Here is a 26630-nt window from a genome sequence, read left to right as displayed (position 1 = left end):
GGTCAGTACAGAGCCATGGGAGCTGCGGAGAGGCCAAATCCCACCCCCACCGTGGCTGCTGGAGCATCCTGGACGGGTCTCACGGACGCCGTGGCCTCCTCTGTGGGCTGTGATGGGGGTCTCCAGATGGGCTGCCCTGCCCCAAACCTGCCAGACAGGAGCAGACCAGTGCAGCCCTTGGCCACATCACCCTCACCCCAAAGCCTTGAGGGACCCAAGGACAAGGGTGGCCTGAGAGCCTCTGTGCTGGCAGAGCGCGGCCGGTGCAGAGGCAGCGATCCCGGCCCCGTTGCACACTTGCATCCCGGAGCACCGGGCTGGGGTCGCTGTCTGGGGAGGGGGGCTCAACCACGCATAGCTGCCTTCTGCCGGCAGCCTCACCCCATGCAGCATCGGAGAGAAAGAGTCATCGCTCGCTCTCTCTCCCTTTCTCCCAGGAACAAATACCATCTATTCAGAAGAAACCATTTTATTATTTTTTTTCCCAAAGAAAAAAGCAATATAAATATTAGAGTATAAAACTTGCGTGTAACACATTGACATTGGTCTATATGGGTATAAGAAGGATATAAGCATATATATAATATATAAGTATAATTCAATATTAGACACATTGAAAGGGCAAACGTGTTTCATTTCAGGTACACTCAGAGCACAGACCACATGGAAAGAAGGTACAGAGAAATTGAAAATACTGGTGTCCACAAGTTAGTTACTGAGATAAAAATAACACGCCACTAAATACACAACACTCACTACTCTACCTCAGATTGCAGAATAAAAAGAAATATAAACACTACGATTCATCTACAGTATTTCTAGAAGGGCCATGTAATAACTACATGAGATTGTGTAAGCCTTACTAATCATGTAAACTGTTTCTAGTGCAGCCACCACAGGAGGTGACTGGGATCAGTACAAAAAATCATATGCAGACAGGTTCCTCCCACCAGCTGGTCCTGCTTCTCTGGGCGTAGGGCGAGAGCAATCGGGGCCCGGCACCCCGTGGAGCGCTACGGGCGGCTGGGCTGCGTCGCCGGCTGCGCCGACGCTTCCCCAGAGCTGAGCAGAGGAGGCTACATCTGCTCAGGTGAGCTACAGGTTAGTGATTAAAAGAGAAAAAAACAAAACAAAACAAAACAAAAACCCAAACTAACCTCCCCCAGAAATTCAAGCTGACTCTGGCATGGCTACCTCATCCCCGACTCCGCACCCCTTCTCCTTTGCCCTCTCACTGGAAAAATGCCCCCGTCTGCCTTCCCAGGTCCCAGTCAACAGCTTTGATGGGGAGGTTGGCCTGGCGAAAGGCTGTACACTCGGGGCAGGAGGGGCAGCAGCCCTGGTAGCCGGCGAGGCACACCAGAGGACCTAAGGCCAGGCTGACGTGGTGTGGAGGGCACAAGGCACCTTCTCTTTGCTGCGTTTATACCAGCGGGAGAAGGGGCAGAGATGTGAAGGGCACATAGTGCAGAAATCCTGTTCCTGATCCTTCTGCTCCAGCTGTGTGGTGGAAATCCCAAAGCCAGTGGTAACACCAAAAACAAACTGTCCAAGCTGCAGGTCTGACCTGGGTTAAGTCCCATCTACCTGCCTGGGTGCTGTGTGGTCACACACAACCCCCGCAACAAGCCAGAATCCTTCCTCTCAGTCTCTGACCAACATGGGCCATCCCCAGGCTCACTGGCTTTGCAGTCAACACCACACACTCATTTCCAGTTCTCAGGTCCCTGACCCAGGTCTGGTCACCAGGTGCCACCAAACCAACTGTCACTTAGTAGCCAATTCTGAAGGCCAAGGAACCAAGGCTGTTCACTGGCACCTCTGCAGATCTCATCAACGCCCCATTTGGGAGCAGTGGCTCTCCCGACTCTCCCCATCTCATATTACTGAACCCTACTCCTAGATAGACACTGCTCAGTCTGCACTTAGACTTGTTTATCTGCCCATGTATTTATACCATGCTGCATAGGCATGCGATGACTTGTCTAGGTCCGTGGAGTTAACTGCTCTACTGTAGATGTGAAGTGAGTAATTTGCATGCAGACTGATGTGCAGAAATGTGAAGCATTGTCTCCATTCCCTACAAGCAGATTGGAGCTTACTCCAATAGCACAAGCCCTTGGTAAGGACATGGCTATGTTTGAAGGAGCTGCAGCTCCAGTCTCTCAGCAGGAAATTAAGACTTTCTTAACTTTAATTCCAGAAAAACATTTACTGTACATATAAATATTTACTGCAAAGAACGGATGAGATGTGTCTGCTCTTTAGAGACCTCTAGAATCATTAGGACAGCTTTTGTACACCTCAGTAGAGAGTGGCACGCTCTTCCACTGCAGTTAGATTGAATTCCCTGTCTCTCAGACATCGTGACTTTCTGTCTCTTATTTCAGGCCATCACTGGTTGCACTTAAAAAAAATAAATGTTTAGGATGCAGCTTTACCATATTCCCTTTGACTCATGCAATATAAACACTTACTTTTTTTAGGATAACAGGTAAACAGGAACTGAAGCACTCCCTACCAACTTCTTAGCAGGAAATCCATAAATAGCTCAAGGTGAATTTTACTAATGGAAAGATAAACTGCAAAATCTTGAACATGGGCTCTAACCTAGGAACTTTCTTTCTCCTTTCAAACATGATCAAAGGTCTATAAATTAAAAAAAAATCATGTTAAATTATTTACACTGGACGAAGCCAAGCACAAGCCTTGTGCCTTTCTCAGACTATCTGGGAGCAAATCGAATCCAAAGACATGATTAAAAGACCTTCCACCCTTGCATATTCTAATACCCGAGGGATTGTATAAAATATTAGCTAGTATTAACAGGGCACTTGTTTTTGTTAGTTTTTTTTTCCAGATTGATTTTCATCATGAGATCTAACAGTAGCGAGACCCTACTCCTAGCTCTGATGATGATATACATTCGTAGTTTTTCCTACTTTAGCATCACAAGATTCACATTCGTCCTCCATCCTAGGCTGTGATTTGGGGGAGTGCTGGAGCAGTCTGCCCTGTAGATCTAAGCTGCAGATGGTCTCTTGTCAACTCTACTTCTTCTCCTTCTTCCCCGACTTCTTCTTGTTCCCGCCGGAAGAGCCTGCGTTCTTGGTGTCACGTTTACCTGAGGAGTTGGAGAGCGTGGCGGTGCTGCCCGGGATGTACACATTCTGCCGGTAGTCGGGGACGTGCTGCAGGGTGAACTGGGGGCCATACCTGGCGCTCAGGCCCATGGTGCCTGTTCCTCCACCCAGAGTCGAGTTCCCATCAGCAGCTTCTGCTGGTGCCATGGGAGAGAAGCAGACAAAAAAGGGTCAACGAGAGTCCAGGAACATCGCAAAGCCCATTCCAAGCCTGAACCTGCTGCACAGAGGATCCTAGTGAGCCAAAAAGACGCTCCAAAAGGCTCTCTCAGGCAGAGGACATTTAATCCAGACCACCTCAGTGCCATCAACCTCCATCACAAACTCTCCTTAGCCTTCATCACTAGCACTCCCCCCATACTGCAAGAGGATAAGGGCTAGATAAGCAGCTAGGGACAGGTCCACGAGTCTAATGGAAACGGAGATGCTCAGCGGGGGAGCTGCCAGGAAGCACAACGTGATTTTTTTTTTTTTCTGGAGAAAGCCATGCTGCAGGGGTAGCATTCTACCCACCATCCGACAGCTTCCGAGGGGTGGGATCACAGAATCACAGCATGGTTGAGGTTGGAAGGAATCTCTGGAAATCATCTAGTCCAACCCCCACCCCGCTCAAGCAGGGGATGGCCAGCACAGGGCTGAGAAGCAGCAGGGAGGGCTGTCAGGCACCACCACCACCTCCCCAGCAGTACATTGCGCAGGGGGGTGGCAGAAGCCAAGAGCAGTTTCGGGCCTGCTTCCTCTTCTCTCTCCCAAAACCTCCCATAGGAAAGGCCAGGCAGGTCGGCCACAACGCCTGAATCAGTCGACAGGGCACATCGTGCGTGCATGCCGAGTCTAAGAAAGGGTCTCTTCAGGACACACCGGTCTCGTAGGGTGGCTGTCATGTTTGTGCTCAGGAGCACAGCTCAATCTGCAGCAGAAATCCCTTCCTTTCTTCTGCAGCAGAAGTCCCTCTCTCCCTGTCCGGGCAACAGCTCATTACAAACATATTGTACAGTTACAACCATTAGTAATGCATTAAGGGAAATCCATTATTGGGCCCTGCAGTTTTTTTTCCCTGCATTTAAAACCCTGACCATAGTATTTCTAAAGATAGGTTTATTTAAGGAGCAGAACACATGACATGACAAAGAAAAATCCCTATCATGCAGTACCACAAAACGGCTCTAGGAAGCTGAGCATACAGCTATCAGTGCTGAAGTGTGCATGATAGCCCAGATTTGGGAGCAGGCCACAGAGGGGGAGGGGAAGGCAAATTAATTCTTGTCATGCTGCAAAAACCCAGCACAGAGATAGCAACCGTGGGGGCAGGGAGGGATGCAGAACCCGCCTGTGCTGCTGTCACACTGATGTGAGGGACCAGGCTGCAAAATGGAAATAGGGGAGATGAACAGAGACAGGGGAGAAATAAGCACAGGGAGAAGTCAGGGAATGAGCAATATTGCTTCTAAGAGCAGCTGCATGATCCACTCCAACATGACTAGCACAGCCCAGGATTTGATTTCAACACAGTTCTGGCTGGAAATGACTCGCTAAAATCCTGCCTTTGCATTTGATATTACAGATCTGATCTGGAAAGAGCTTGCAGCTTTCCTCATGAACGGGACTTTTAACTGCTCCACAGAAATGTCTGGGAACACGAGCTCCTGGGGGGCTGGGAGAAATCCCTCAAGTTCTCCCTGGACTTCCAGAGGTGGCACCTCCAACGACAGGGCATGCCCACACCAAACCAAGAGGTTGTATCACTCTAACAATAAAGGTTTGGCTGAGTTTTCGCAGTGAAAGGAGGATGAAGTGACTGAGGGGCCCAAAGCAGAGTCCAGAGCTGCTGCTCCCTCCTTTCACAGTCAGAAAGACTGCAGGAATAAAGCAAAACAACAAGCATAAATTGTGGTCTGGCCACGACCTGTTTCTCCTCTCACCAGCTCAGATCTGCAGATGCCATCTTTTTGCCTTTGCTTTTGCTTGAGCCAGAAGGATAGGAAAAACAGAGAAGAATCCAAATAGAAACTTGGGACACACTTATTTACTAGTCCCCTGAAATATTTCAGTCTATATATACACCCTTAAAGGCACTGTAAATATTAAACAACTGAAATTTGAAAAGCTACAACTGCTGTATTACAGTAGACAGAGAAAAACACACAGTGAGTCTTAAAAAAAGGCGTAACATTATGCATTAAGGATTAAGGAAACTCATGAAGGTATACAAACGCGGCAAAATATACTGTGGGGAAATGCCATTCTGCTTTCTGACATGAAAGCATCAGAATTCACAGGCAGAAGACTTTATTCTGTCGTCCCTTTTGAGAGATTCACAGAATTGGCCCGGCTTTCAGGAGCTTCTTCGGGAGAAGGCACAGGAGATCAGGTGGAGAGGATGAGCATATACATTTAATTATATTTGTCACTAATCCTCTGTGCTAACTCTTTATTCCAGGGTTTTACCATTCACCCCCTGGGCTGTGTTTAACTATCTTCTTCTTTCTTCTTGTTTTAAAAGGTACTTGGAGATTTGTAATTGTTCAGCTCATCAACAGCTAATTTCGTTAACGACCAACTCAATTACGCACCCCTCAGGGTGTTACGGACCAGGATGTGATTGCTGGAGATGCGCTATCAGGCCAGGCTGCAGTCAGGGACCAACCTGCAGGCAGATTACTGCCTCTGGCACTGGGGGAGAATTTTCTCTAGGCTCAGCCACTGCTGGATTTCGGCTGGTGACAGCCTGGTTGGGGGCTTCGCAGGTCTGGGCATGTTTTAACGTGCCCTCGCTCCTGCGTGCCATTGCCCCACCGATCCATTTCTCTCCAGGTCATCCTGGCTTCACTGAGCGAGGGGCCTGGGGGCTCTCAGCAGCATCCCCAATAGCCTTCCCCTACGAAACAACTTGTGGAGGCAGCACAGTTTCCAAGGTGTGTGTGTGGGAGGAGGGGACTGTCAAGTTCCCAGTCTGCCAGCTGGTCCAGTCCAAGAGTTAACAGTGAGCAGAAAGCTGTTTCTAGGTAACATTGACATTAAGGCTGAAAAGAAGAGAGAACAGGGACAATAGAGATTTATAAATCGGTGCTGAGCTGCTTTTGCCAAGCAGGGCACTACAGCTCTTCTGGCTGAAAAGGTTATGCTCAGCCTTTCTCAACAGCCAGCCATTATCCTAAACAGTCTTGAAGCTCCTGCAATCAAATGGTAAAGAGGAAAAAAAGAATTTGCAGTTAGGCAAAAATAACCGAGCATCTCCCTTCCCCTTATAAACCGAGCTTGCCTCTGGCAGGGACAATGAGATTTAGGGAGTCAGGCCCGGAGCACTTGCTGGTGCAGCTGCTGGTGGGGCTTTCACAGGAACCAAATATAGAGTGTCTGCCTGAGCCTACAGACTGCAATGCTTGGAAGGACCTTCTCAGGCTGCCCTCCTGTCTGCAGAAGGAGGAGTGTGCTTTCTTGCTGGCTGTTTCATGGCGCCCATATAAATAAATTTGTGCTAAGAGACAAAGTATTTTAGGGGAAATTTCCCAGGACAAGATGCCTCATAAGCCTAGCCTTTAGTGTCTGGTTTCCTAGAGCATCTGTACTCCTCAGTTTGTCTTAGCAGCTGCCTCTGCCCTTTCAGATTGCTAAAATCACTAGCTTTTCAAACTGTTGGCAGCTCCCAGGCCTTTGAAAGTGGGAGTGTAAATGGCAGCCTCTCAGATGGACCACAAGGCTCAATCCCCAGGGATGTGGCACAGGTCCTCGTGGCAACCCTCTCTCCTCTCTTAACATCCCCCGCCCGGCAGCGCTGGATGCTCAGCATGCAAATGTGTTTCTGAAAAGATTCTGTTCAGACAGCACTTTCTCCATCCCTGCTGTTAGATCAGATGGTTTACCACTGTCCCCTGTGTGAGAATGTGTACAGGTGGTGGAGAAGGTGGAAGATCCTTTGCCCAAAATGTTGGGCTGGAGAGACTAGCAAAGAGAAAGCAAGGGCCAAGCTGGGAAATTAGTAGGGAAATAGGTCTCCCAGCTCTGAGAGTAGAGGATCCAGAGGGACCCTGGGAATGGAGGCAGAAGCCCTACAACCGGGCTGCAGCCCTGTGAGGTCAATTTACTCCTAATCCAGCTTGCCCCAGCAGTCCAACCTGGGAGAGCCCACGGGCCTTAGTCCAGATCCTGCAGCTGCTCTCTGGCTCAGACCTAAGTTAGCTGCTCTCTCTCTTGGAAGGAGTAGTGGCAACTGCTTTGATCTTCAGAGAGACTGGATCAACTGGGCCTGGCATAGACAAACAAGCTCATTGCTCTCTCTCGTTCCAATGAAGGATAAACGGTGGCATAGGGTCAAGGATGCAAACAGGACAGCACTATCCCCTTCCTGAAGCTCACAGAGCAAAGCAGCATCAGGAGAACTACCTCCAAGACAGTCTCTGCTCAGCACGGACCTGAGCTTGGGCTTTACACCGAACACCAGCCGGGTGGCTGAAGTTAGCGATATGCCTGCTCTGGGCAGAGAGGAGCTCATGCTGAGAAGACCTGGGGTAAGCAAATGGCACACAGTGCTTTCACCTGTGTAATGGCAAGGTACTGCTGTTTGCATCTCCAAAGCTTGAACAGAGCTCAGTTGACAGCAATAGGAGGCAATGGTCAATCAAAGAGCCAACAAACATTACTCAAGGATAGGTAAGTACAAAGCTTAACAGCCAATTAGAGCTGCAATATCTGCCCTTGATCAAAGCCTGCCCCATCAGCACTATTAGCCTAATGAATGAGGGCAGCATGCAAGGAACAGAGCTGGGGGTGGAGGAGAGGGAACTAATGAAAACAGTTACTGTGGAAAAAGTATTTGGGGGCTCCTTGCTCTACTGGAGATGGACTCTTGCACTGTGTCTCCACCCTGGCCCCATCTATCTCAGCCAAGTACCAAAGTGAACAGGAAAAGAACTAACTGCACTAAGCCAGCCTCTTTCTGGGGCTACACTAGAGAAAGTAAGTTGCTTTGATCTAGTAGATGGAGCTGACTGAATTTAGCCTCCTGGGCAGACAGAACTGTGGGAGAGGTTAGGAGTGTTTGAGACTTGTGTACTGGGGGAGACTTGCCAGAATAGGGCCTGGGGCAAAGCGGAAGTCAGCGCCTAACCTAGAAGGAACCAGCTCAGCTTTCAGATCCTGAGGAACTCCTGGAATGGCAGTCAGCAGAACAGCTTTATTTGTGAGCAAGGAAACTGGATCTGGAGGCCCTGAGTGATGATAACCATATGGGCCCCCTGAGGCTATTTTTCCATGGTCATTTTTCAGAACAGAGACACATTTTCACGTTGTTCCTCTTCCTTGAGTGTAAACAACTCTAATACCCAAGACCTTCATCCCTTCACCCTGCCACAGCAACTGTGTCTCTGAGCTGCATGGTGTCTGCAGAGCCTTGTAGAGAGGCAAAGTTCAGCTGAAACAGCTTTCCAAGAAAGCAACACCATATGAATCCCTCCTCCCCCAGATTCCTTCTCTCCCAAGAGCTCAAAGGAAACATCCTAAGCATTTTACACAGAATTTTATGGCTGCGTTGTTGTTTCTATTTTTAAATCAAGGGGGAAAGACTTGGTGGTATTTATAAATAAAGGCTTTATAAAAAACAACCTCTTTATCCAGAGCACTGTGTAGAGTGATAATTGCACTTCTTTTATCCAAAGCCATGGAGACTGCAGGCTCACAGAAACAGCCCTCTAAGTCCATCACTTTCACACAACACAGCCATTAACCAGAACAAACCAACCAAGCATCAACACAATACCAGACCAAATCCAACAACTGCAAATACAAAGAACCAGTAACAGGATGTAGGGCAGAGTCTCGCTCAGTCCTCAGCCCATCAGAGCCCACCTCACAGTGATCTACAGCCCGACGCTAGCCGTGAGTAATCAGAAGAGCCCCCAGATGCAGGGACACATGCTCATGGGGACCACCTCCATATCTATGTCTCCAGACATAAGGCCTGATAGTGGCCTCTTCCTTAAAACCTGCAAGTCTTTTCTAAAAACATCTCTTCTGCTCCTGACACAGGATATTCCCTTCTCATCACGAGAAGAAAAGGGACCTGTTACTCTACAACAGCCTACTTCTCTCCAGCTTTTATCTGAGCATATCATTCTGGCCATCTGTAAATATAGGACCCTAGACTGTAAATAGAGGACCTAGACTGACTCAGGCCAGCATTAACTGCATTTCTGATATCACTTATCCAGGCCCTAGCTCTGGCCACAAGCAGATCTTTCAAGCTTTTTACCGCCTTACCTTATGCCAAGTTCCACCACAGTGGATGCTTCATTTACTGTGACCTTCTGGAACCAAATAGCTTACAACACATCTCAAGACCACCTTTTTCATTCAACACAATCCTTCCATGAGCCAGATAACATTCTGTCTAATACATAGATAACACAGTTTGGGTGGAAGAGACATCTCTGTCTACTGCATGCTCGAGGCTGATGACTATCTCTGCCTGAGTCCTATCTGAATCTTCTCTTCTGCAGGATAACACAGACAGCAGTGCTTTTCAGACAGTGTCTCTTTAAGTACTTCAGAAGCTATTCAACCCAGTTAACCCAAATACATCAATAACACAAGCATCTTGTCTAATGGCATGCACCTGAGATGTCTGTATTATAGCAAATGTTCTGGTTTTCCCATATGTAATGGAGACTGACCGTTTGCTGAAGCCAGGATCATAGCTTGAAGCATTTCTGTGTCAAACTGGTTGTTTGGCCAAGCTCCACCTTCCTCTCCATTCTGAGAGCTAAGGAAAAAAAAAGAAAAGAAACAGCAAGTTATTACAGGTCAGTAAAAAAAGAGTGGAATTGACAGAAAGAATGAAAAGGCAACACTGTGGACTTGTCAGTGCAGTTCTACAGCCTGAGAGAAGCCTCGTCACACTACTTTGGGTGCATCTGCTGAGTTGTGTAGTGCTTGCTAATGGAGAGGCATGGATTTTAAACCACTCTGCTAAGGAACACCCTATAGACAAAATACTTTCTGAGGTCTTCATCCTTTTCCAGGCTTTTGAAGACGAATCACTAATAAAAAAGGTTGTTGCAAACTCAGTGACACTTCCAGAAATGCCTACCTAACTCCTGCTGATTTCAGAGAGAGCCAGGCACCTAACCAGTTCAAAATCCCAGCAGGTGCCTTTCCATATCACTTAAATATCATAAAATGCCAGTCCTAAAGTCCGAGAGATGCACACATCCTTGTATAATCAGAACCTCTCTTCCTTTTGAAGACCACATGAGGTGGAGGCCCTCTCAGATTATTTTGGGCTAAAATTCCGTTCAACGACTTCATTTGTGAGAACGAAAGTGAGAAAATATTATGGACTCATGAGATTTGGCATCAGCGGGGAGCCAGCTGTCTAACACTGAAGGGAGTCAAAGGGCAGCCACCAGCTCTGCAGAATGTGGAGCAAGCTGTTTTGGGGAGGCTGGAGCAGTGAGGAGCAGACGGAAAGGAGGTGAGAGACCAGTTCGGTTCCTCAGGGAAGGCTGATGGGTGTATTGTTAGCGTAAGAGTCCGGCAGATCAGCTTGGAAAATCTCTGGAGACGCTACCAGGCTTCGGTTATGCAGGAGTTTTTGTCGAGCAAGGTTACAATCAGTGTAGCTTGTGTAAAAGCTCTGCATTCATGTTTGCCAGATCCCTGCCAACCGTCTTCATCCATTATCCATTTGTGGTCAGATTTTCCCTTTGGAGAGGGTCAGGGATGTGCTCTTAGAGCCTCACATACCTCCACTACTTCCAGTCATCTCCCTGCTCCCACTGTTCTTATCACAGTGGGATGGTAGCACAAGACCTGCCCACTACAAAAGCTTCATTAATCTAGGCTCTGACCAGATGTCTACCAGTCAAGGTTTGTGTGTAGGCAACGGCTGATCAGCAGGTCAGCAGAGAACTCAAAAACTCACCAGCTTTCAGGGCCACATGGGTTTCCTCTGCTCTGACCTTGCAGCAGCATGTGAGTGACCATGTAAGACCTGAACTGTCTTGGGAGCTGGATTGGGACCACAGGTCTTCCCTCTTCCAGCCAAGTGCTCTGACCACTACACAACTCTTGCCAGGTTTTGAGAAGCAAGGCTCTGCATCCTCAGCTGTGCATTTGCTCACTTCAACAGGTGTGGTGAGGACTGCCGCCACTTTTGTGGCCAGGAACTCTCAAGAAGTGAGAAGCCATTCACGCTGGAGAAAGCTAAGCCCATTTCCTAGGCAAACATTCAAACCACTAGGCTGCAGGCCAAGGAGGTGGCTTCCTCCACCAATGCTGAGCCTTGGAGGGGAAGCTGTGGTCAAAGCACTCACATCCAAGAGGAGGTGTCCAACTCGAAAGCCCTGTTCATATATGCTCAAGTAGTGGAGCTCTCCCCTGCTCTGGGATCTCCTGTTAGCTGCTCTGTGTTCAAGTGCTCAGTAAGTGTCTCGCCACCTCATACAGCACTGCCAGTGTTGATGCCTACTCAGTACTGCATACTGTACAGCAGATGGGCACCTTACCACCGTGCTGAGCATCATGCTGCCTGAGTCCTCCTCCTAGATGTGGCTGCTCCAGCCTTAAGACAAAACACAGGTCAAATATGCCTGTTTTGAAAACAAACACTGACACAGAAAACAGACACTGATACAGACAGATCCACGTGCAGATCCTTGAAGGCTGTGTCTACCCAGATGACCCTGCAGCACATCCAGCTCCTGTATCTAGGTCACTGATCCAGCTGTGTCAAAACTTTGTAATGAGGGAAATCCTGAATGCACATCTTTCCCCTTCCTCCCTGTCCAAATGTCCTGTACACACAGGAAGAAAAAGCCCAGATGCATAGGCCAGATAAGAGTCCCAGTGGTCTCTGATCAGGATCAAAAATGGTCCTGCTTGGTCATACAGCTCAGGACAGACCCAGTGAAAGGTATGTATGTGCACAACTCCCTTTGAAACACGGGGATTTCAGCTTAAGGGAGGCAGGGACTTGGATACTTCTGGGTACTTCAGTGAGGGATGGAAACGCTTTTGAAAATCTGGTCTTAAGCAACTTGCCTAAAGACATGCAGGAGCTTTGCCAGGACCACATGACCATCCTTCCCTTCCCCCTTCTGTATTGCCTTTCTGGCCATATCACTGTTCCCACTCTACTGTTTTATCTGTTGAAGACACAAACAATTACTTACTTAGCAGAGGATGCCCTGGCAGGACACTGCCAACAATACTGCTTCTGAGGTATCTGCCATCTGCTGCAACCTGGGGCACCCCAAAACTTATTTATATCTATCGTCTACTACATAGCATGCTGGCCCAGTTTCAAGAAAGCCAGAAGTTTTGCCTGCCTTTCACATTGACTTCTGTGATTGCTTGTATTCCAGTTTCAGTAAGACTCCTCAAACAAGATTAAAACTCCCATTGTACTCGGTGTTACGCCAACAAGCAGTATGTAGCAATATTTGCCTCAGAGGACAGACAGTCCAAGCAGTCAGAACAAGGGGGAGACAGCTTCAAGGATGGAGTGACCTATTCAATGTCACAGGCAGGGCTGGGAATAGAGCCCCAGGCTAGATCCAATAAAGGGCTTATGCACCTAAAACCCAGTCCAAACCACAACCCATTTAGCCACCACTTAACCCCAGCAGCTCCTCCCTTACCAGCTGTCTCGGCTGACAACTGCACTTCCCAAGTCCTTCAGTGCTGCAAGAAGCCTGCCCAGAAATGCCCAGTCTGGGCAGGTCCACATCTGCTTCTTAGTGAGGAACTCAGTCTGGTCTGGTTGTCAGAGACCCCTAGCATAGTAATGGCATCCAGGGAGAGGAGTGGGTACAGAAGGCACAAGAAAGGCCAAAGTTAATTTGTCTGGCAAAGAGGGGATTAGTGGTAATAGTCCAGTGGTTTGAATCTATGTTCAACTTATGTTCAATTCCTTCTTTGGTATGAAAGCACAGGCACTGTTTAAGGCATCCCATTTTCCACTTCCCAGAAGACTGTTTCATTGCCTTTCACCCCTCCTTCATGCAGCAAGCTACCCTGGACAGAAGCCCCTTCCACCTCCTGTTAAAGCTGTGCCTCTGCACAGGAGGATAGAGGGAACGCATGGAAGGAAAGCATCAGCCTGTGACCAGGGCATACATCCCGGAGGCAGGATCAGGGCTCACAAATTCACAGAGATTCCTAACTGCTTATTTCCAAAGTAAATATCTCCATCTCCTTCCCAATGAACTTTGGCTTCTTGGTTGCACACAGGCGCAGCTGGAGAGTCCTCATCCTACAGCAATCACCAACCATCAGACTTGGGACTGGGTTGGAAGGATACTCTGCTGAGCAGGGAGGAGGGTGAAGAAGTGATGTGGCTGTCAGTCCCTGCAGACTGGGAGGGTGTTGAGGCTCTGTGTCTTCAGCAAGACACAGTTTAACCACTCTAGTGCAAGGCACAAGACAAGTAGTATATTGAAAATAGAGTGTGTGGATCTTGCTCAGATTTTAACCTGTTGTTTTGAAGGTACATGACCCCAGGGAAGGACAACTGTGCCTCAGGAGAGTGCAAAGGGAGGTTTATCCCTGAGCCAGGTAGCAGGCTGGGAAGATAGGCAGGATTTCTGATTCTTTTCCTAGCTTCTGTTTTTAGATAACCACGGTCCTGGGTTCTCCTCCAGGTATCAGATGCAGGAATGCAGTGATAATGTGTCATATTCAACTTATTGTCCATCAGGACACTCAGGCCAGTTTCTGCAAGCCTATTGCACCCAGTATTCCCAAGTAGTCTCCCATCCAAATAGTAATTGAGCCTGATTGTACCGAGCTTCAGCGATCAGACAACAGCTGTGTGCTCAGGGTGGTGTGACCTGATGGAAGTCACCCCATGCAGGAGAGGTCCAACCACCACCCTGATGACAGGTGATGTTACGGCCCACCATGGAAGGAGTCTAGCCCAGTCTATCTCCCTGCTGATGACATGAGATTGCTGCATAGTCTACATAGGGGAACTGGCCTGCACAGCAGATGGATGCACACTCAAGCTCAGCTCCTTTTCCTCACTCCAACAGTTGTCCCAAAGTTCAGCACAGCCCTGCTGGGGTGCTGGCTTGTGCCCATGCATGATGGAAGGTCAGTGGGCTTGACCTCTGGTGCAGGCTTCTGCTAGCACTCAGTATACAACACAGGAATGCACTGCATCTCTTGACTTCTGGCTCTAGCTCTTTGTAATACTCTCTCTTCAAAGGAGTGTAGATAAACTGGCACTTCAGGCCTGAAACAGTGTCCCTGCTGCACATGATGTCACACAGAAAAGCTATTTTAGAAATGCCTTAGAGCTGCAAAAAATGGCATTTAGCTCATTTCTATATGCAGGAAATTCAAGTGCCTCAATTACTTGCAGTGCAATCATACAGAATTCAGAGGCACAGAAAACATAAGTGCAGTAATCTAAAAATGCTCTAAAATAAGTACTTACACCTAAAAAAGGCACACATCTGATGACCAGATCTGGCTGTCTTCCAAGGCTATAGGACGGAGTTGTGAATTGCTGATTTACAACTCTACAACTAAAATCCTGCCTTTCCACATTGATTAAAACCGCTTCTCCTATCTGCCTACAACAGAGAAACCTTAAAGCACTCCCTTACAGGACTGCTCACTGCTCATCCTGAGCCTTAAGTAATTCTGTGGGGAGGATGCCTAAAACTTAGAAAGGCTAGTTCCTATGGAAATGACTCCAAGGACTCACAGTTTTTAATACAAATGACATTTACTCAATAGGCTTAAAAAAAAAAATCCATTGGACAGATTTTTTTTTCCTGTTAAATTCTATTCCTCCGTTCAGCACAGAAAATAGCTGGGTTTTATTCAGGGACATTTACAATGCAGCTAGGACTGGAGAAAAAGCAACAATTCCACAAATCTACATTTGAGACAAAGAGGTAAGTCTTTCTGTGCCAGATCCCTAGGAATACAGTGTCCGAGGTGGATCAGAGGGTGATGGACACAGGCCATAGGGAGGGCACCGCAGCAGCACGGGCAGCATGGAGGTGCACAAAATCACACAGCTCCCTGAGGGGAGCTGGACGGCAGAGGCAGGTATTTCCAGCGCACAGGTCACAGAGGCCTTCATTAAACTTAACCAAACTGGATGCATTAGGAATGTTAGGAAATACCAAAATGAAAAGTTTTCTGTGCAGCTCCGTTATGCATCATATTACAATACTGCCTAATTACACAGAAGCCTGTAGGTTTTCCATAAGCATCTGCCCCAGCAGTGCACAGGGTGGCCGCATGTCCCTTGCTGACCTGCTATTTTGTGACACCTCACCTGGCCAATGCACTGTCCCTTTTTTAAATTCCACTTTGAGTACAGAATTATTCATTTCCTTATGGGGTTTCTATGGAGCCTGTTACTATGGCATCCCAATGCCTCACAAACATTTATTTGCACAGCTGCCCAGTGAATTTCTGAAAAACTGTTTTCTTCATTCTGCAGATGGAAACCTGGCTTTGCGAGCAGAGCCACAAGAAACTGAAGAAGTTGAATGCCACAGACAAGCAATTTCAGAGCCCCCAGAGTTAGAAAGGCCATTGCCAAGAGGGACACAGCCCCCAGTGCCCAGTGCTGCCTTCCACCCCACCTTGCTGGCTGCTCTCAGACTTCCCCACTCCCAAGAGACATGTCTGGGATTCATCCCAGCCCTTCCCCATTTTGCTCCTGTTTGCTCCTCAGCTCTGGCTCCTTCTCCCACTCCCCCTTCTGCTTCCTCAGCATCCTCCCTGGGGGAAGGACCCTGCTCTTCCATCACTGCCCAAGGCCAGGCTGCATCCTCAAGCCCTTTCCTCCAGCCTCATTCCTCACCAGTCCCTGATGCTCCCAGGCTGTTTGCCTCAGCTCAGCCCCCCCCCTTGCAATGCTGTTTCCAATCTCCTTTCCCAGCTTCCTTCAATCCCTTCCCCCACTACTCCATTCAAGCAATATCTGCCACACACCAACCCAGCCAGAGGCAGCAACAGAAGTAAAATCTCAGCTCGAGTGTTTTCAGCTTGGCAAAGTGACAAGCAACAGGAAAAGGATCTGTCATGGACAGCACAGAGCCTCAGCCACTCTTAAGGTGTGCTGGAGACACTGCTGCGGCTGCTCTCCGAGCCCCAAGCCGAGGGCAGAGCATCCCTTGGTCCCGCAGCCTGCCCCATCCTTCACTCTTCCCAACAGCAGCCCACATGCCCCAGACCTGCTGCCCGCCATCCCTTGCCCTCCCTCTCCCACCTCCCAGAGTCTCCAGAAAAACAGAACACAGAAACTGCCAGAATCTCCTTCCTTCTCCCTTAACAGAGGATGCTGCCTGCCCTCCCCCTGCTCCCTTCCCCCTCCCCAGCTCTGCACATTCCCTGCTTCTTCCGTAATGCAATTACATTGGCTGGAGACAGCCTGGATAAAGCACAGATTTAAGATCATGACTTTGCAAAGATGGGACTGAACATTTTAGTAGGTGGAGGGGACGATTTGCAGCCTCACAAAGCAACCGCCAGGAACCACTTGCAGCCTCCAGAGCTGCTGAGATGCTGCTCTGCGAGCTGGAGGCAGAACCCAAGGCCATGATGGTGCTGCAGCCAGCAGCAGCTGGCTGGCAAGGGGAATTCAGGGGAAACCATCCCAAAGGAGAAGTTCCAGCACTTAAGAATGAGCTGTGTCTAGCAGCGTAAACAAGGGCTGAGAATAGCGTTTATGCATGACCCATCCTGTCGCCATACATGCCACAAGCATGACAGGAAAGCTATTTCGAGAAATTCTTTGGAACTGTTATTGTGTCGGTTTGTTGGCTTTCTGCGCCTCTACAGCCAACCATGGCATGTGCTCAGCTGTGCAGGAAACAGATGGAGAGAGAAAAATTAAACTAATACATGTAGCACCTGCTAAATTACCTAAAATAGTGTTTCTATACATAAATCCATGATGATGAAACTCTTGATATTTTGGGGACCTTCTAGAGTGAGAAACATGTCCCTTTTCTAACATATTTCCTGTTCTCCATAAGTCTCTCTCTATCATTCTTTGTCCAGCCTGGCAGGATCCGGATGTCTCAGACTTCAAGGGCCATGACAAATACAGACAAAAGTGCAGCAAAGTACTGGCCCAGAGTGGTCTGAGAATTCTGGGGAGAGGAAGGAAACATCTAGTTGGCGAGGAGCACATGGTCCGAAAGGAAACCCAAATACAGCTTCTTCTGAGATGTGGGCTGTTAATAAACCAGAGGGAGAGGCCTTCTCGGCAGGAGAGTTCATAGGAGTCACTCACAGCACTAGCAGAAAGTTGCGGTCTCTCGCAGTGGTGGAAGGGAGGGTAGAACTGGGACAGACCATTACAAAAATTTCAATTTCAAGTCCTGGGAACTGGCGTTTATTTCAGCAGGCCAGGGCTCACGCAACTCAGGGAGAGGAGAAAGGAGAGCAGTTATCTAGGCGCAGCTCCTGCTCCCAGCTTCAGAGCAGCTCCCATGGGATCTCTCCCTGCCTGTACTAGTCCCAGCCCCCCCACCAGCACGCTCAAAAATTGCAACACCAGACTACAGCACACACTAGGGCAAGGCCAGGCTCTAGGCTTTAAAACAGCTTTTACACTGTGGCACTGAATAGGAAACCACTACAGCTAAAGCTCAGAGCCTCTAAGTGCTCAGTCTTGTTTTAAGACCCACCAAGCTCCCACCAGAGCAACACTGCATGTTGCAAAAGCAAACGTCTGGCCCATGCTGGCTTTGTATAGTTCCCTCAGAGGTGTCTGCTGAGCAAAAGGCTCACATGGGCTGCAGGTTGGGGTGTGCTGCCTCATCTGGCATGTCCCTCACAAAGACAACCTCAAATTTTCCCCAAAATGCACTTCTCTCTCAAACTCCTGAGGATCTGCAGCAAGCCCCAGGAGTTTTAACAGGGGGTAAAAACCTCTCTTAGAAGTCTAGCACACTTTATAGCACAACTCCTCCATCGCTGAGGTGTCCTTGTGTGCCACAGTCCTCATTTCAGCCTTAGGAGAGCACTGCCATTCCTGAAAAGCAATGACACCAAAGGCACTTCCAGTGTGCCACGATTTTTCAGGCAGCCTGCATCTCTCAGCCCCTGACCTTGCTGGGCTCCTGCTCCCACCTTCACTAGTCCCTGGGATGGCTCTGTGGCTGCACTCAAAGGCACTGCTCTCCTCACTGTCCAGGGCAAGTGGGTGCACAGCAGGTGCCTACATATAGCCCTGGAGAGATGCGCCCAGACCATGCAAAAAGCAGATGTGACTGCAGGGAAAGGCCAAAGGCACTTTACTTCCCCAGCCTGTCACTTATGCCTGCATGTTCCCCGAGACAAGTTAAGCAGCTGAAAGCAGCACTATGTTCTACATATTGCAGGAGTCACCAGAGAATCACTTAATATAAAAGTGTCTGCACAGACGGATGCAAAACAGCCAGAAGAACCAGTGAATTTGGACCTAAGACCATTCCATCGCTTTCCATTCACCTACAAAGCATGTGAAGCCTCATGTTCAGAAGCAAATTTCACTGTCGTAACATAGCTCTTGGTTTCAACCTCTGTGTATTTGATATGAAAAGATAGGAATTATATTCTATTTCCTAAATTATCAAGGATGGCAGTTATTTCTGCTGCTCCCACTGCCCCCCTGAATGAAAGACTGAGGATGGAAGTTTGCCCCTCCAATCAGGTAGTACAGAAGTGCCAAGAGTTATTCCCAGGGCCGCCCAACCTTCAGTGGAAACTGCTACATCACCAACTGCACCGCATTCATAGCTCTGATTTTTTACATGCTCTCCAGGTGATACTGTTATGTTTTGAAGACCGTCGTATAACTACACATACGATCACAAAGAAATGTGAACTACCTTCTTCGTTCTTCTTCAGCCTAGTTCCTCCATGCTGCCTGTCTGACTATTCATTTACTCCTGCCTAGTTTAAATCTGATCTGTCAGGCACGTAGAAGTTTCTGACATACTGCGCCTCTACCATTTCCATGAACATCAGCAAAGACAGACCCTAATTGCTGTCTTTTGCTAGCGAAAGGCTTAGTTATCCACTGTGCTTGCCCTGCTAACTAGCTTGTCAATGTCCATCACCAGGTGGCTGTTCAGCACACGGGTGGCTGGAAATCACGATAGCTGCTTGTTCTGCTGCTATGAGGGACAGTGGGGATGTTGGGGAGGAAGGTGGTGGTACTGTGGAAGGGTTTAGGGAGAGCAGAAGGCTGGAGACAGCATGAGGAACAAAGACAATGTCAGAAGAGGTGCATGGGGAGAACCTCACCATACTGTGGGGAGAGGAAAATGCTGGAGGGAGGCAATAGCAGCTTTTGTGGAGGGAGACTTTAGAAACATTAAAAGGTGCTGGACAAGCCGTTGTGGGGTGTGAGAAGGATGGAGGAATAGCATGCACAACGATCCAGCTCAACCAACGCAGCATGCTGCTACGGCTGAGGGAGGCGGGGGGAAGGCAGCATTTGCACACTGCTGACTGCTGCAGGCTCTGGAGCTTGACATGCAGCTGTGTCCCACCTCGAGCAAATCTAAAGCGCTTCCCCTTCTGCAGTACAGCCAGCTCCCTGCAGTGGAGAGCCTGCAGGTCCCACACCACACATGAAATGAGTTTTCACATGTTTTCAATGAATGAGTGAGTAAAAGTTAAAACTAAGACTATTTATGCTGATATCCATCCCCATCCACACGCCCACGTGCTTTAGTACTTGCCACTGTATTGACCATAATGTTATGTAAACGTGCAACATAAATTCCTTTAGGGTTACAATACTCACAGACCGCCTCCCCCCTTTGACTGTTCAGTCAGCAGTTTTCTGCTTTAGAAAGGATTTATGAATGTTGGAGTCTGCGTGTGTATCTGTTTGTTTCTGGGTGGTGTATCTGCCTCTCCTGTGTAAATGCATGAATGTGTGTGCATGTCTCTCTGTGTGTGTCTGTCCTCCGGCTCCAGCTTGTGCGTGCTTTGGGAAGTCCCACCCAAATACATAGCATGTTTGCAGGGCAGCCTACGTGCTGCATATAAAAGTTTCCTTAGCAGGAGCACGTCCCTGGCACACTAGGCTGATGGAGTTGCACAGGAGCTCCTGATCCTCCCAAATACATACCAGAAGCCCCTAGAGTTACACCAGGTCTTTGGGTGTACCTCAGTGCCATACATCTTGCAGACACCAGGAAGCCCAAGAAAGCTTCAGGGCGCTTTAAGAAATATTCTTGGAATGTCTTTTTTCATCAGTCTCTGGGCAAAGTCTGATTCATTTAGTAATGACTGTCCAATTCTTGGCACCCGGGAGTGAAAAAAAAGGAACTAAGAAGGAAAAAATCCTCCTTTCCTTTACAGCTTTCCTATCACTACAGTTGCAGTGTCTCCAATCCCTTCTGTCCTTGGCACAGGCCGGGGGTACGGTGACCCAGCGTCAGACAGTGCAGCCGTGATGCTGTTTAATGGGTGAATGAAGTGAACATCACTATTGACTATGCTTAGCCTGGGAGGGCTCAGGGCAGCATTTAAAACCATTAGCACAGGGAGGAGATTGAGGATTAGAGCAAAAACTGAGGGGGTGAAGGTAACGACAACACACTTTGTATCTTGTTTGCATATGTCACTCCTCCCTCCCCTGTGGGACCCGGGACTCCCCTACAGTCTCCCACTTCCTTTCAAGCCCCCCCCCCACCCCAGCCTCCTCAGTTCCTCCTCTCTGAGGTCTCCTCCTCCAGCCTATCCATATGGCCTGAGATTGTCCCCACTCCCTCCTTGAGGTCCCCAGGACATACTGTCCCTTCCCAATCTGGATGCCTCATCCTCCCATGCTCACCTGTAAGCTACCTGGACTCTTCGCTACTCCCCCAAGTAGAAAATCCTGACTTGAGCCCAGTGCTTTGCTGAATAAACTACTGAGCAAAGATCAAAACAAAGAACTGGTTGTCAGGCAAATATCACGAATGTGCAGGGCACAAGCCAGTTCTCTGTTCCTTTGGTGAACCTCGCACCAGTACCAGTCCCTGAGTTCTCCTCCTCTCCAGCCCACCCTGGGAAATCCTACACTGGCAATCGCACAGAGATACGTCCTGCAATGCTGCTAGACTGTAGGTCTGCACCACTTTGGATAATTCACCACTGTAGTCTCCACTACAGCCACCAGTGTGATATGTTTATGAATTGCATTTGCTGCTAATTAGCATTCTGTATTCATTTACATTGGCCCAGAGACTGCAGGGTGCATTAAAAAAAATTATTAAACAAATCAATTTGTCCTCCTATTTCTCCCAAACAAGATTCACTGAGAAACACTCTACTTATTCACAGATCTAACTCTCTGCCATGCTTTTCCAGGATATTGTCTAAAGTTTTCTGACAGCTCTCCTGTGTTTCAGATCACAAAAGAACAAATTCTCTTCATTGTCCAATAAAAATGATAGCAGTGTCCTGCAATGCAAAGATGTACAAGATCAGAGGACAGTCCCTGCCCTATTGAACTTGCACTGAGCTTTGGCTGGCTCCAGGTACTAAGAGACCTGTGAGATTTTTCTCTGTGAGCAGATCTATACTGTGAAAAGACAGGACTGCTCTCTCTTCTACCTCACATTAAAAAATTTAAAAAATGATAACATTGGTTTTAGCTTGCTTCCTGGTTTAGGGTCAGTGCCAGACTCCCTGCAGGATCCATTCAATCTGCTAGCCTAAGCTGCCTTGTCTTTATTGCTATTTAATTTGCACTAGGCAAATTCAGTTAAGAGCACATCCCTTTTCTCAGTTTAGAGTTATCTCGCCAAGCCCTGAGCAGAGCCCAGGAGTTCACAGTGCTGCAAAGATTTATTTTCAGTAGAAGACACTACATGAACTAACATCACAGAAAGTAACAGTAAGAGGGCTCAGGCAGTTTCCCTTGTGCTCTCCTTAGTAAATGTACTATCAGCTGATGTCTGAGAGAGTCACACAACAGACGTTAAAAATACCAGTAAGAGCACAGGAACAGCACAACAGGGAGCAAACTGCTCTCCAAGATTTGCCTGACTTGCTTGATCACCAGAGAGGTGTCAGGGCTAGTCATTGACCATATGATAATACCTTCTACTGACATCTTTTTAAATTTTAAATCAGTTTAGAATAAAAGTATCTTCTTTGATTTAACTTAAAACAGGATAAAAGGAAGTTACAAGAAATTCAGTGACAAATGTTTCATTGCAAACATGAAATCTGCACATATGCAGGTGGTGAAAACCAGCATGAATTAAAATCCTCCAAGTTATTTCAATTCAAATCTGTGTTCGGACAAATCCTCTCTCCAAGCCCTAGAAGTCAATCTGTGCAGCCTGTGTTATGAAAAGCTCTGCCAGAACTGGCACTGATACGAGCCTTTGGAGGCTGTTTCAAGGACTACACCGGACACCTGATCACCCAGTTCACAGATCATAGGACAAACCTATGGCACATGTGCCAGAATCAGCACGTGGTGCTATTTCAGCTGCCCCTGAGCTGTCTGAGGCTTCCTTCCTGCTTGCCCCCCCACTTCCCATCCCAAGTGTTGCCACTCCCGCTTAGGAACTGGAAAGGGTCTGGAGGCTGTGAAGAGCTGTAGCCAGTAGCTGGGGGACTGGTGTGAAGTCCTGATAGAGTCCTGAGGAAAGGTCGCTATCACTGAGCTATGTAGGTCAGCACTGCATTAACGCTGTGCCTTGAAGAGCTCCAGCATGATGCTAGGACGGAGAGCAACAGAGCTGCTCTGAAGGGGTTCATTTACTCACTTCTTATAGCAAAACTATTACAGTGGCGCTTGTGCATTTCTGCATAACAGGGTTTTCCAGACAATTATCATTTGAACTCGGGTGTAAGTGTTTAGAAGTATTTTTCTTGATTAAAAAGTTGTCAGTGATGGGGAATTCAACTGAACTCTGGGAAAACTGTTCCAGTGACTACAGCAGTCTCTTGACGTTCTCTCTGCTAAGTTAAATTATTGAGCCAGATCGAGTGAAGGATTCAAACAGTAAACAGTTAGCTGTTGTAAATGCTTAACTGCAAGTCCCAACTCCGGAATCTAGACCCCTGGGATCTCCCTATGGGGTGGTCAAAACCTCGGAGGGAGCCGCCCAGGCTGGCCAACAAGAACTGTGAAGCACAGAAATGTGAGCTCCTCACTTATCTGCAGAGATAAGATGCCTGACCCATCCAGCCAAGGAAGCACAGCATCAGAATTTACTCCTATTTCTTCCAGCCAGGTGTTACAATCTTTTCACATATAAATTATCCTGAAGCTTTTTCTCCAGTCACCTCATACACAACAATCTAGTGGTTAAGGTTTTTACACAGGAGGGTGTACTTCTTACATAACTCTTTCTTACCCTTACAGTGCTCAACAAAGTTCATTCTCAGAAGAGCATCTCCTCCCTCTGCCTATGAACTAGGAAGGGAGATGGGAGAGGTGAAGGGCACTTGCTGAACATTTTCTGTCAATGCTTTCTCACTGTGCAGCAAGGAAAGCAAATTTTTTTGAGTCAGAGGCAAGAGAGAGAACAGTCGAGAGATGGGTACTCAGTCAGGAGGCAGGCCCCCTGTTCTGCTTCCAGGGCTTCATATCATTTTGACATTACATATCCATTAGCAAAAACTCAGACATAGTTTTGAGAACAAGACCAGACCTTGGGAGACCTCTGCCCTGTGAGTTTCCTGACATACTAGATCTAATTTCTTCTCCCTTAGTGTGCCTCTGCTCTGTTGCCCAGCTCCAGGGCAAAGAGTGGGGAGGGCTCCAACTCTGCATGAACCACCCTGTGTTGGTTATGGCATTTCCCAAGGAATGTGAGAATGAGTCCAAAATCCCAAACAATTGGAACCGGATCCCAATCTCCCAACACTAATTCTATCAGTCAGACTAGCTCATAGGAGAAAGCAGGTACACTTGTATTTTGAAAGAACATGGTCCTGCTGAGATGAGTTAGATGTTACTAAGGCACATTTTTCTAGCCAGACCTTTGAGGACTTGGGGCCCATCTGCCCAACTTCTGGCTGTCTTGGGGGTTTACACAGGAGTTCGACATTAGGTGCTGAAAGTCAGAGCAGGTAATACAATTAACAACACAGAGCATAAGGGTCTCTGGCTGGAAAAGGGACTCACACAGAGATTTCAGTAGCCTCTGAGCAGGAGGAGGAATCATGATTTTGGACACAGAATCTGCCTAAATCTTGTCTAAATACTCAATATCTGCTTTAGATAACAAGCTGTCCTCTATGAAGCATGTTTTCCAGTTCTTTGCATATCTCACAATTTCATCTGGAGCTCGCTCTAGTTCCTGAGTGTCCCTCTTGAACTGCAGATACCAAAACCAGACACACTATTCCAAATAGCTGTCACACCAGCATCAGACAGAGCTAACACAGGAACAGCACTACTTCTGATTCTTCAGCTGGACAGTTCTACCAAAAAAAAAAAAAAAAAAAAAAAAAACAGAAAATCCATCCTCAGAGCTGACAATTCAGGACCTTCCAGCACTACAACCAGCACAGAAAGGATTAAAACCTGCACTGGACACATACATGGAAAAAATGCACTCACCCACTAGTTCCAGGTCTCTGGGTCTGAGAGAAGCGCCAATCTGTGTTAGGCTGAGCTTGCTGCAAAGAAAATAGGAAAAAATTAATGCTTCTGTTCTTCTGTTTGAAACCAAAGCAAACGGATCCTGGATTATTTCAGTCTGGAATATCAGAATATTCTTTCGAAGTAAAGCAAATCAACTAGAACAAAAAAAAAAAAAAAAAAAAAAAAAAAAAAAAAAAAAAGGGCCACCAAACCCACCCCTCTTTCCTGAGTATTTTTGAACTACTGCAAACAGTGTGAATACTAAAAAGCATGACAAAACTATTCAGAGAATAATCTTCCAAGGCAGCTCAGGAAACCAGGCTGTGAAAGAAATGAAGCATGAAACAAACTGATAAGGGCATCAATTTAGCAGGAGAAATGGTACCAAAGTAATGAGCTTGGAGGAGTGTAAGGGGGGAGGGTGGGGGTGGCAGAGTTAATTGATACTGGGAAAGATGCTTTTAATGCCAGAAGGTAAAATGATAACAGACCTTCCTAATCTGTCCTTCTTCTGTCCTTAAAAAGGCCTGCCTGAGATCTTGATTTCACACATTGTGTTTGAATGACTTTTCCTAGATGCTGTGGCCTTGGAGCACTGCAATATTTTTCTGTCCACAGAGAAAAGAATGAACTTCCGACAACACAGAAAAAGCAGTATTTGTTCAGGGGACACAATAGTCAGACACAGCAACATACTTTGTAACTTCATTAGTAGGCCTTGTATTGCTTTCTGTCCATGTTATTTTACCATCAGACAATGGACATTTTGTAAATAAGGAAGGATACGAAACAGGACTGTGCATTTATTTGTTTGAATCATGCCTTTGTGAAGAGCACTAAATAGCAGAACTGTTTTCTGTCTGAAAGACGCACACTTCCTAAAATCGTAATCTTCTTAATTAATTCCCGAGTGATAACATGCTACCTGGAAAGGATAACATTTCTCTCAGTTACCTTAGGAATGAGCAGTTCAAAATCTACACAGTGTAACAGAAGTTTTACAGGATTATTCTGCCTGTACATGCAATTACTACGGAAAATTGAAGACGGATACAGCTGACCTAGATTCTTATTTAGTAGATGTGATTTTACTAATTTCCCCAAAGCTTTGATGATTCTGGTAAAGGAATACATTAGAATAAATTACTGACTTCCTTAAAATAGAGGCCCCACTGTTACCCATGCCGCATGCAAATCAAGTTGTTTAAATGCTTGTCCTCTAGATTTCCGATACACACATTTTCTGCACACACTGACACACAATCTCCCACTAAATAAGCCCTTCCCAATCTATTTTTTGAATTCCTGTTGCAATTACTACTTTCAAATTTAGGGCAGGCATTTACTGACACAAAAAGTCTTTTCAGCTATATCCCAAAGTTATAAAAGGTACAGCTAAATGCAGACACCTACATCCATATTTAGACATACACATAAAAGTGGCTGAAGGTTTTGAAGCACTCTACTGCCTAGGTCTTGTCAAGTTCGAGGGCAGATAAGGTCATCGGGACCTCTGAGAAAATGCCACTACTTCTGGTGATGAACTATGAATTCAAGCCCCTTGCTTTAAATGACCAAGTTCGAAAATGATCCCTTGCCAGGGCACAATCAGCAGTTAACATTTCAGAGTAAAGAAACAGAAATTTCTGCAACACACCTCTAAAACAGAGCAAGATAAGCACTGATAAACTTTGCTTTACGGATAACTTTCTCTCGTGTCTAGTTTCATATGACATGCAGAATAAAGGGGTTAAACAGAATCAAGAAGTTAAATGCCCCCAAAATCATCATACTGACCACGCTAAGAATCCCTTTAAAAAGAAAAGAGTACCAAGAAGGCCAAAAGAAAATTCTCCAGTCTTAGCCCAGCTGCTACAAGTACACAGTCTTTGATTTTACAGTGACTTTCACCCCCTTGCCATCAC

The 26630-nt window shown here is 47.2% G+C and overlaps 1 protein-coding gene across 9 annotated transcripts in view; it reads right to left on the bottom strand.

Moving 5' to 3' along the window:
• Positions 1–453: 453 nt before the first annotated feature.
• The window catches only part of LOC134147052 (protocadherin gamma-C5-like), a 63494-nt gene continuing 37317 nt past the window's right edge, over positions 454–26630 (bottom strand). For 7 of the 9 annotated variants that reach the window (XM_062587785.1, XM_062587783.1, XM_062587790.1 and 4 more), the window contains exons 2-4: positions 24682–24740; positions 9812–9900; positions 454–3280 (exon numbers count right to left, since the gene is read on the bottom strand). In XM_062587785.1, coding sequence (XP_062443769.1) covers positions 3051–3280; positions 9812–9900; positions 24682–24740 — 378 coding nt within the window. In that variant the 3' untranslated portion in view covers positions 454–3050. The remainder of the gene's footprint in view (positions 3281–9811; positions 9901–24681; positions 24741–26630) is intronic. The other 2 variants (XM_062587784.1, XM_062587792.1) reach the window with 1 other exon arrangement.

The sequence above is a fragment of the Rhea pennata genome, chromosome 14 (assembly GCF_028389875.1).
Source record: "Rhea pennata isolate bPtePen1 chromosome 14, bPtePen1.pri, whole genome shotgun sequence".
In the NCBI taxonomy this organism is placed as follows: Eukaryota; Metazoa; Chordata; class Aves; order Rheiformes; family Rheidae; genus Rhea; species Rhea pennata.
Note: the sequence above shows the minus strand (reverse complement) of the source record. Positions and strands in the feature narration are given on the sequence as shown.